General features: G+C 36.1%; 1 protein-coding gene across 1 annotated transcript in view; it reads left to right on the top strand.

The window, feature by feature from the left end:
• The window catches only part of LOC149772500 (uncharacterized), a 113,390-nt gene that overhangs the window by 50,283 nt on the left and 50,961 nt on the right, over window positions 1–12,146 (top strand). Inside the window, exons 12-13 of the mRNA XM_089947710.1 lie at window positions 6,425–6,573; window positions 8,800–8,898. Coding sequence (XP_089803836.1) covers window positions 6,425–6,573; window positions 8,800–8,898 — 248 coding nt within the window. The remainder of the gene's footprint in view (window positions 1–6,424; window positions 6,574–8,799; window positions 8,899–12,146) is intronic.

Raw genomic sequence — 12,146 nt, 5'->3', positions numbered from 1 at the left:
GCATGTCTGGTACATGATATAGAAAACTCATTATTGCTGTATAATTTCCACCCGAGTCAGGATACGTAAAGTTAAATTTATATATTTTGTCTTAGCACCTAATTCATAATTGTATAAGTGATGCTTTACTGATTTTACCTGTATGCAATGTTGTTGGGCCTTTTTATACAGGTAATATTGTCTCATAATGGATATTGCAGCATCTGTTTCATAAGTATCAATAATGACAATTCAGCTTATTTGCAGATTTTATGTGTAATGTAGAAAAACTCATTGATATTACTATATAGCTTCCACCTTTGTCAGCTAAGTACAGGTATGTTTTGTCAGAAAAGCACAGGTAAGTTTTGTCAGATAAGTACAGGTAAGTTTTCTATACATTGTTTACCCATTAGTGTCTAGTTCATGTATGTAAGTTTTATAAGCAATACTTCAGTGATTTTACTTGTATATGCAGTCAAAAATTGGCCTTCAAACAGACAAGCTGGTCCTAGAATTCATTATACTGATTACTGTACAGGTATGTAGCTACTACAAGTGAAGCTTTAGTGATTATACCAGTATTAGCAATCAGAATTGTAATTTCTACTGGCTACTTGTTACTAGAATTATCTAGTGTTCACTTAATAATAGTGATGCTCTAATTCTCAAACTGTACAGGTCACGTGCACCTCATAACAAGTATTTTTCATAGTGGGTCAATCTGCATGGACAGTCTTAAGTTCATAAAGTAGGACACTCACTATATTACCTGTATATACTGTATGCTCTATTATGTCTTACAGATTCAGACCATGATCAAGATCAGTCTGACATACACTTAATATATGTAGTTTTCTCTGCTGGCCATTCCTAACATACATGTCAGACTTGTATATTATGGACTTGGCCATATAACTCTGATCGCAATGGACCATGACCACAGTTGACCATACAATATCAGCCACCGGAAAACGAACATGGCCATTTCCACAACTCGCATACCATGCCCAATTCAGTGCTGCAGTACCCAGGAACTCACTTCATGATACCAGTTATACAGCAGGCTAACCCACATAGTGCTGCAGATGATGTGCATTCTATACACTGTTAGGCATTTTCATTGATTAGTCTAACTCACACAGTGCTGCTAGACTCTCCATGACAACGATGTCCAGTTTAAACAGGCACTCTCATGGATCAATCTAACCTACATTGCACCTCTAGTCCCTTCTGATGTATGATATCCATCTTGGTTCCTCATATATTAAGAGGTGTCTCTTCACTTGTCCTCAAGCCTCTGCCACCCAAAGGGAATCTCTACTTAGTGACACTATAGAAGTGAGGAGCTTTGATTCATAACACGCTTCAAGTGTAGTGAACTGCCATCCTAGACATTCTTCTCCAGCTACTTTGCAGGTAGCACAAGAGACATTGGCTTCCCTTCTGTAATCCAGTTAATGATGAAAACTGGCTCTTAAGTTCCTTTGTCATTATTAGATCATACTATGATGAGCGGAACTCTGCAGGTTTGGACTGAAGAATTTTTCCACCCTCTCCCATCAGAGTTCTTTCCTCATCATTTCTTTAGATCACATGATAGGTCTACAATTCCAATGACAGGTGATCATTATGGAAGAACCTGCTTTCAATTGCTTCCATAACCTGACAAGTAACTGTAATTTTGGGACTGCTTGCATTGTCAGTTACAAGTTCCAAGCATCTACAGATGTCTTTTCTTGCAAATACCTTCCCTCAGTTTTCCATTAGGAGACCTATGAGTTGATTGTAATGTTGTGACCATGGGATCAACATTGCATCTAATATCACTGGTCAACAGTGAAATCATTACTGACTTGAAAAGGCCCTAATCTGTAGTATTTTGGTGTGCCGAACACGAATATAACCGTGAAAAATTTGTATTGGCTCTCGTTTTGAAGATATTCATATACCTCATTTTCTATGTTTCACTGTGTAAATTTCTCCAGTAGGACTGCAGCAACATCCGGAATAATGATGTAACATTGCATAATACCATCATGCTCACATCATCCACAGTTGATTGCATCATTTTCTGATGCAGTGCAATACTAATGCCATGCGGCTGCTGAAGTAAGTTGACATCAGCAGTGTACTATACATGTGTAGGCCTATTATACTAATGCCAGGCGGCTGCTGAAGCTGACGTAAGCAGTGTACTATATAAAGCCCAATCAGATAGGTTCAGCATTTAAAATATTTTAGACGTTGTGCGAGACAGTTCAAGCTACTGTTACATAAAACTTATTATTTTATCCATTTACGTACAATAAAGAACAGTAATGCCTCGAAAGTGTGTTAATACCGCGGACAATTTTTGCTATATTTGTGGGGAAGTGACATTTGCCAACCAGAAGAAAAGTATCAATTCTCAAGTGAAGAAGGCATATCATCTTTACTTCGGATGCAAGGTTGGTGACCAAGACAAGCCTTGGGCTCCGCATATATGCTGTGCTACATGTACAACACTGCTTTCACAGTGGTTGAATTGCAAAAGGTCATCAATGCCGTTTGCAGTCCCAATGGTGTGGAGAGAGCCAAGCAACCACCTAAATGACTGTTACTTCTGCTTGGTTCCTCCTCTTTCCGGCGGAATAACGAAGCGAAAGAAGTCGAGAATAGTCTACCCAAACATTCCGTCTGCATTGAGACCAGTTCCACATGGTGAGGGACTTCCTATTCCAGAACCTCCAGCAGAATATTCTCTTGATTCATCTGACGAAGACAAAGGTGAGTCGACCTGTTCTTCTCCTGGTCCATCAGCATGCAGTGATCCAGATTTTCACTGTGGTGCATCATCAACCCCACACAGAATAACACAGGAAGAACTAAATGACCTGATTCGTGATTTGGACTTATCAAAGAACAAGGCAGAATTGCTAGGATCAAGACTCCAACAATGGAATCTTCTAGAAGAAGATGTCACAATTGCTGCATATCGAAAGCGCCACCAGCAATTGGAGCCTTTCTTCAGAAAGGAAAGTAATCTGATATTCTGTTCCGATATTGAGGGCCTCATGAATGCTTTAAAAATCACTCATGACCCACAAGAATGGAGACTATTTGTGGACTCTTCGAAACTGAGTCTCAAGGCTGTGCTTTTGCACAATGGAAACATTCTTCCATCTATTCCAGTAGTGTATGCTGTCCACATGAAAGAGACATACGATAACTTAAGGCAGCTACTGAATTCCATTGAGTATAACAAGTACAGCTGGCACCTCTGTGGTGATTTGAAGGTAGTTGCCCTTTTAATGGGACTGCAGCAAGGATATACAAAATACATGTGTTTCTTATGCGAGTGGGATAGCCGAGCAAGGGAAATGCACTACATGAAGAAGGAATGGACTCACAGGCAGAATGTAGCCATTGGAGAGAAGAATATCCAACACCCAGCTCTGGTTGAGGCTCAGAAAATCTTGCTACCACCCCTTCACATCAAACTAGGTTTGATGAAGAACTTCGTGAAAGCCATTGACCGGACTTTGCCAGCATTCCGATACCTGCATGAAAAATTCCCTCGACTCAGCGAAGCAAAGATTAAAGAGGGAGTTTTTGTGAGTCCTCAGATTCGAGAGCTTTTCAAAGATGACCGGTTCAACAACTTGCTGGAAGGTGACGCGAAACAAGCATGGAATGCTTTTCGCCTAGTTTCTACAAACTTCCTCGGAAATGTTAGGGCAGAAAACTATAAGGAACTAGTAGAAGACATGTTGATGAAGTATAAGAAACTTGGCTGCAATATGTCTCTAAAGATTCACTTCCTTCATTCCCATTTGGATTTCTTTCCTAGCAACTGTGGTATTGTTAGTGATGAACACGGCGAACGTTTTCATCAAGATATCGCAACAATGGAACAAAGATACCAGGGAAAATGGTCCACTACAATGCTGGCTGACTACTGCTGGACACTCCTCAGAGATGCTCCCGAACAGCTGTACAAGAGACAGGCGAAGAAATCTAAGATGTAGTCAATGACTTGATTTTTTATAGGTAGGCTATTACAGTTGACCTTTTACTATTGGAATGCATTTCGTTATGTAAACATTAATTTCTTGCAGATTACAAAAAAACTAGAGCCAATTTTGCAATTTGACTGTCATATTCGTGTTCAGCACATAAAAATTGATAAGAATTGACTAATTTTATTTCAGTAACATGACTTTTGTAAAAATTTGTTGTCCAGTGTATCTCTTGTGATTTCCAATAAATGGAACACAGCTTACCTTCTTCCACCCCAAATCTCACAGAAACACATATAGAATGGTCCACTTCATAATACTGAGGCCCAACATCCTTTGGCCATGGCTGTAACAGCAGCTATGAACCTACAACAGGTGAAATGAGATGCAGTGCTCTCTACCTCCACCATTCTTAAAAAACATCATAAGCCAACCTACATCATCTAATCTCCTCTTTAATGATCAGGTTGACAGAATTCGCAACAAGTCACCAAGGATGTATTCCCTCCATCCCTCAGTCTCAGCTACAGCAGAGGGATTTGCAAGGCAGACAACAAAAGTTCATATGGATGTCCCTAGAGCACATGCCACTGGAATCAGTCCTACCAAATTTACAACCATTGGAAACCAGTTCTCCTGAATTAAATGGAAGAGTCTAAGAATTGTCAGTCATTTTTGACATTGTTCCATGAGACTCTCCCAATCTCAAAAGACATACATTCATGTCCCCTTATCACAGATCCCATCATCAACCTACATGTATGTGGATTCAGTCAGCTCTTGTATGCTCTTGGGTTTACAATGGGATGAAAATTTTATCCTATCTGTAACTCTGTAAAATTTCATCTCAGCATCATTAAATGTCAAATAAGTAATAAATTCATTTTTATACTCTGTGGGAAAAGAATTAGGTAGTCAACTTTCCAGTCTGATTATCTATAAGCTGTCTAACCTACCGTAGGTGACTGTGGACCATCTCTCTGAGACAAAGGGATGTATCTTCCCCCACCTCTTACCTATTCTTCTTAGGTATTATGATTGGGTAATGTATTTGAAGAAACCAATTTTTTGTACTAAAATGTTTCTCTGATAATACTTACACAATCAACATACATATACACCCTCCCAGCCTTCCTGCAGTTACATCCATATAGAGAGCCTGTCTTCCACTCCAGTAGTAACTGATGAATTCATGGGATTTGGCACCACTTCCAGTAAGAAAGGGAGATCACTCTAACTGCCACCTATGTAGGCAGATAAACTTTAGCTTTTTAGCTACAAAGTTTTAACCTGGTCATGCTGGATTTATGAGGTAGTAGTAGTTGTTCTAAAGTATTATGATTGGGTAATTACTATTTGACTAGAAAAATCTGGTGATAACCCTCCTTAACATGAAATGATTTATCCGATAGATTACTAATAATGAGTGGATTGTGAATTGCCGAGGTCACCAGAAAATAAACTTTCATTGGTACTTGTCAGACCTGTGTATTATAAGATGGTCTTAATTTTGATGAAATTTATTGTGGCTGAAATGAAGCTTCTGTCCTTCTAATAGTCAATATGGGGCATTCATGGAAAGATTGTTACCACTTATTGTTCCAAACCACTGGTTGTTGTTGTAGGGCTTAACGCCATTTTTCAGCACAAGATAGGCTATACATGGCGGCCAGTATTAATGGTGGAGGAAGAACCCAGAAAACCCCTGAAAAGAACCACCGACCCACGATAAGCTACTGGCAAGCTTTCTCACATAACTACATTAGCCGAATCCGAGACCGAACCGACGCAGACAGAGGTGAGATGGCAGTGATCCGTAATGGTGAGCGCTTTAGACCACTCGGCCACTCGGGGCCCCCTCCAAACCACCGGAAGTATTTTTATAATAATTGACACTCATTGTCTTCTTTAGATTGCATTGGTTCTAAAAAGAAACATTATGCAGTTGTATGTAGATGATAGTTTTATTTATGCTTTGGGTTATGTACTAGCATAAAATATTGTGTTTAAGTTATTATGACTCCATGTATGTTAACTATAGATACTAGAAAGTTGTGTCCAGTATAAAGCATTGTTGAGAAAATGCCTTTTGTAATTGAAATCAGCTGTCTATGCAGTTATGCTTTCTCAGACATATCAGTAGTTTCGTTTGATAGCAAACAATTTTAGATTGTTTGCTATACTGAGACAGTTGTTAAAATAAAGTTTTTCAAACCAATATGTATCCAAAGTAGTATGTTCATCACATCTAGAAATTGATTTAGGGTTATCTGTTGCATGGGTTATCTGTCCTAAAAAGTCAGCATCTCTGACAATATAATGTTCTTTAAAGCAAGTCATTGGTACAGAGGGATAGCATTGTTGACATTGATGAAACAAGGATTCATATAGTGCAAGTAAGGCATGTTCATATATATGATTTCTAATTTGTGTTCCATTATCAGATTCCATGAGACAGCAGCAAGATCTAGCAGAGAAGTTGCAACAGCTTAGAGAACAGAAAATGAGAAAGCTGGCTGAGAAACATGCCAAGGAGCAAGCTATGCACTTGAACAAGATGGAGAAAGAAGTCAAGACAGAGGAATTTGTCAAGGTAAACATGGACAGAAAAACTGATAAACAGACATGAACACAGTGATGAATATTTGTTCTCTTATGAATGTAACCAGAAAGCAATTATTTTTCAGATACACTCTTTGCAAGTAATTTAGATAGAAATCGGATAATAAGACATGACATTACAATTAAAGTGATTATTTTGTTTTTGTATGTTCTTGTTTAGTCAGGGAAGTACAGAGATGCCAGCCATTGTGGATTTTGTAGAATTATTATGAAATTATATTGATGAAAGTTCATGACAAAAATGTATGGGATAACATTTGAACAGTCCTTTTCTTTGTGGAGAGCTAGAGAGAAAATTATACCAGCACTTTTGGTTTAGATTGATATGAAGAATATAGGTTCTTAATGTAAAAGAACAGTGTAAATAATAGAAACCTGTAGAGTAGACTGCAAACAACATGACAGCAGCGGTGAAGAGGAAAGGCAGATAATTTGTGAGGAAACTAATGTTTATAGTTAATATCTTGCCAAATTTTGTAAGGAATGCAAGAACATGAGAAATGAAATCAAAATATTTGTTCTCTTTAGACCTTAATTGTTACTGACTGTGTGCAGGTATGTGTATTAGTGATGCTAAAGGAAAGGGATGTAACCCTGAATTGCTTTTGAATTCTGTTCCCTAGATGTTTAACTTGAACCTTCCACTGGGTGGTTTCATGTGAGCAGCAATGACATATGATTAAATTCCAAAAATAAGACATGAATATTCTTAAGAGTTTTGTTTATTTGTGTATGCTTCTTAGATGAGGACTGGTGCTGAATTGAAGGAAAAACCAGTTTAGCTAAATTTTAAAAATTAATTTTATCATTGATGCTTAGCATATACAACCAATTTACTGATTGTAGTTGGTTATGAATCACTCTTAATTGCTATGACTTTTTTAATTTAACAAATAAACACATTCATCAGAAAATATGGCTTTTCAAAACCCAAAGAATCAGCATTAAAGAGTAGTTTCCCCTTAAGAGAACTTGTAGTGTAATCACAGAAAATGAGTTCAAGAACTATTCAGTCTAAGTGTTTTATTTCAAAATGAAGCTGTAATAAGTGCATATAGGAAATTACTATTTCTTGTAAAAAAAATGGATTAATAATTTAGTTGTGTGTATTGACAGAGGGATTGACTTAAAAGGTTATGTTGTGTTTTATTTGTACTGAATATAATCCACCTCAATTATTAGAATGTAAGTGTTTCCTGAGTTTCTAAGTTTTGGATGCGTTTTGCCAAATCTTTTTTTCCAAGTGTATTTTATTTATTGGTGAAAATTTAAATGATTATTTTTGTCTAATATCCATAAGTATGAATATTCATACGGGACATTTTCATAGGGTCATATTTAGAACATATACTCATTTTGTTTCATTTTAGTCAATTTATTTTATACTTTTTAAAGTTTATATCTCCACAGTTGAAGATGTTTTATTAAATGGTTGATTTGGCTTGTGACCTTATGATTATTGAATCTGGATAAATTCATAATAGACAAAAGTTTTGGTTTCACAAATTCTTTAAATACATAAAACAATAGTTACATTTGTTTAGAAACCTGAGTGTTTTAAGCAGGAAACATTGAGAAAGGATAACATTTACTGATTGGATATGTGTCACGATGAAGTAATACCTACAATTCCGGAGTTGGTTTTTATTTTTTAAAATTTTAAAAATATTCTATTTCTTTTATCATTTTTTTTTTATAATCAAAAACTTGGCACATGTGTTGGTTTGTGTCAAATTGTGAAAAGATTCAGTTGAACTCAGCACTGACTGAACACATAGAGATGGTGAAGAAAAAAATTATTTTGTCTCTTCAGTATCTGTGTATATTTTGTAGAAATCAGTTCAATTTTGCATTAAATATGATATCAATACAAATGTTTGAAAATAAAATGCTTAGTGCCACCAATTCATTTTTACAAGTGTATTTAAATATAGCATTAGAATTTAAGAGTATAGTTCATTGCTTCCCATTGTAATATTACCCATGTACGCCACAGAAGTTACACACTTTATAAGTGAGGGGGCATTATATTGAGAGATCTTCCAACAACACTGTCATAATAGTGCATATTGCAATGATGAAAGCAAATTCAATCAATTCAGTAAGAGCCATTACCATACAAGATTGATGGACTGGTATACAGGGTATATTATACTGAGACACCACTGTAAAAGTTGTTTGTTAAATGTTCTTTCAGAGTTACCCTGACCTGCTACAGCAGCAGCAGCTAGAACTTGAAGAGATCCAGACAGAGCTAGACCAGACTGAGATACAACAGATGGAGAGAGTTAAAATGGTCAGTTTTTATAGTTACCTCCCCTGTACAGTCATGCATATTTTCTCCAATAGCACATTGATTGATAAGTAGAGAAACTGCAGAAAAGACATTTTAAACCAAGAGAAATTTAGGGACTTTGGCTTGTTATTTTACGTATGATATATTAGGTGCTGTTAACAAATTCAAGTAAATACACACTACATAATTGTTCTCAACATTTTCTACAAAGGGAAAAATAACAAATTTTCATTGTACTAATGATAAAATAAGGGAAGATGGCTTTCATGAACAAGTACCTTGAGTTACTGCATCTTGTATTTTTATGTAAAAGCTAAGTATTGCTTAATTTTGCTTTTGGTTACAGACATAGAAAACTGTATAGCCTTTCAATATTTCCATGTTGAGTAAATGTCATGTTCATTTGTTGAATTGATTACTTTTGATACTGTAATACCATCTTTTTATTTCAAAACTATGAGTTATATCTTATTAGATATGTAATCCTTTTGTCACAGACTAAATTATTAAAATCAGAAAGATGTTATAAGTCTGTATATAAAATCGTTACTTTAGATCAGTGGTCTCAAACACACAGCCCAGAAGCCACATGCAGCCTGCCAAGCCGTATCCTGTGGCCTGCAAAATGATTGGCATCACAAAGTGTCATGAGAGAAGCCTTGGGCCATCGAAAATGGCCTCATGCGGCCCTCATGGTCTTTAGAGTATTATCAAGTAATTTTTCTATGAGGGTTGTACTTTAGATGATTGATTTTATATATGCCTGTCATACAATAGAGTGTGTCATGCTATAATATTCAGCTGTTTCCTATTTAATTTCTGCCAAGTAACTTGAGTTTTCCACCACCCAGTGTTTCCAAACTTTGTGGATGGCTTGTACTTTTAATAAGGAAGAAGCCTTTTAATTTGTGAGGTCAAAAGGTCAATGGTCAAGGTTACTGTGACTGAGAGATGAAAAGTAGTTTCCCTAATAACAATATTCCCTCATCATGGACCTAGACAATACTTTCTGGATATCTTGCACACCTGCCATAATGGGGAATGTATTACGCTGTGATGTCTGTCAATACATCAACTGTCCCAAGTCCAGCATGCTGACCCCTGTGATACCCTGGCTTCTATGAATGAAGAAAGAAAAAGAGTGTCCATACAATAACATTAGTTCTGCATCACAGACCCAGACCATACTTTGTGGATGCCTTGCATGCATGCCAAATGGAGAAATGTGTTATGCTATGATGTTGTCTCACCTATTTGTTTCCTATTTTGTTTGTGCCCAATAACTCATGTTCTCCACCATACAGACTATGAGGATATCATGCACTTGGAGTAAGGAAGAAAGCTTTTGATCTGAGGGTCAAAAGATCAATAGTTCATGCTACTTTGAATGATGATGCATGCTTTCTATATAATGACTCATGTTCTGTATCACAAACCAATACTAAATGTTGTAGATCTCTTGTACTTGGAGTAAGGAAGAAAGCTTTTGATCTGAGGGTCAAAAGATCAATAGTTAATATTACTTTGAATGATGATGCATGCTTTCTATATAATGACTCATGTTCTGTATCACAAACCAATACTAAATGTTGTAGATCTCTTGTACTTGGAGTAAGGAAGAAAGCTTTTGATCTGAGGGTCAAAAGATCAATAGTTAATGCTACTTTGAATGATGATGCATGCTTTCTATATAATGACTCATGTTCTGTATCACAAACCAATACTAAATGTTGTAGATCTCTTGTACTTGGAGTAAGGAAGAAAGCTTTTGATCTGAGGGTCAAAAGATCAATAGTTAATGCTACTTTGAATGATGATGCATGCTTTCTATATAATGACTCATGTTCTGTATCACAAACCAAGACTAAATGTTGTAGATCTCTTGTACTTGGAGTAAGGAAGAAAGCTTTTGATCTGAGGGTCAAAAGATCAATAGTTAATGCTACTTTGAATGACAATGCATGCTTTCTATATAATGACTCATGTTCTGTATGACAAACCAAGACTAAATGTTGTAGATCTCTTGTACTTGGAGTAAGGAAGAAAGCTTTTGATCTGAGGGTCAAAAGATCAATAGTCAATGTTACTTTGAATGATAATGCATGCTTTCTATATAATGACTCATGTTCTGTATGACAAACCAAGACTAAATGTTGTAGATCTCTTGTACTTGGAGTAAGGAAGAAAGCTTTTGATCTGAGGGTCAAAAGATCAATAGTTAATGCTACTTTGAATGATGATGCATGCTTTCTATATAATGACTCATGTTCTGTATCACAAACCAAGACTAAATGTTGTAGATCTCTTGTACTTGGAGTAAGGAAGAAAGCTTTTGATCTGAGGGTCAAAAGATCAATAGTTAATGTTACTTTGAATGATGATGCATGCTTTCTATATAATGACTCATGTTCTGTATCACAAACCAAGACTAAATGTTGTAGATCTCTTGTACTTGGAGTAAGGAAGAAAGCTTTTTATCTGAGGGTCAAAAGATCAATAGTTAATGCTACTTTGAATGATGATGCATGCTTTCTATATAATGACTCATGTTCTGTATCACAAACCAAGACTAAATGTTGTAGATCTCTTGTACTTGGAGTAAGGAAGAAAGCTTTTGATCTGAGGGTCAAAAGATCAATAGTTAATGCTACTTTGAATGATGATGCATGCTTTCTATATAATGACTCATGTTCTGTATCACAAACCAAGACTAAATGTTGTAGATCTCTTGTACTTGGAGTAAGGAAGAAAGCTTTTGGTCTGAGGGTCAAAAGATCAATAGTTAATGTTACTTTGAATGATGATGCATGCTTTCTATATAATGACTCATGTTCTGTATCACAAACCAAGACTAAATGTTGTAGATCTCTTGTACTTGGAGTAAGGAAGAAAGCTTTTGATCTGAGGGTCAAAAGATCAATAGTTAATGCTACTTTGAATGATGATGCATGCTTTCTATATAATGACTCATGTTCTGTATCACAAACCAAGACTAAATGTTGTAGATCTCTTGTACTTGGAGTAAGGAAGAAAGCTTTTGATCTGAGGGTCAAAAGATCAATAGTTAATGCTACTTTGAATGATAATGCATGCTTTCTATATAATGACTCATGTTCTGTATGACAAACCAAGACTAAATGTTGTAGATCTCTTGTACTTGGAGTAAGGAGATGCCTATATAATTTGGATTAAAAGGGTCAAAGATGAAGGTCATTAAGTCAGAAATGAAAAATGGTTTCTATATAAAA

The sequence above is a fragment of the Sinohyriopsis cumingii genome, unplaced genomic scaffold, assembly GCF_028554795.1.
Source record: "Sinohyriopsis cumingii isolate HCF-2022 unplaced genomic scaffold, ASM2855479v2 utg001437l, whole genome shotgun sequence".
Classification (NCBI taxonomy): domain Eukaryota; kingdom Metazoa; phylum Mollusca; class Bivalvia; order Unionida; family Unionidae; genus Sinohyriopsis; species Sinohyriopsis cumingii.
This window is presented reverse-complemented; position numbering and strand designations above follow the sequence as displayed.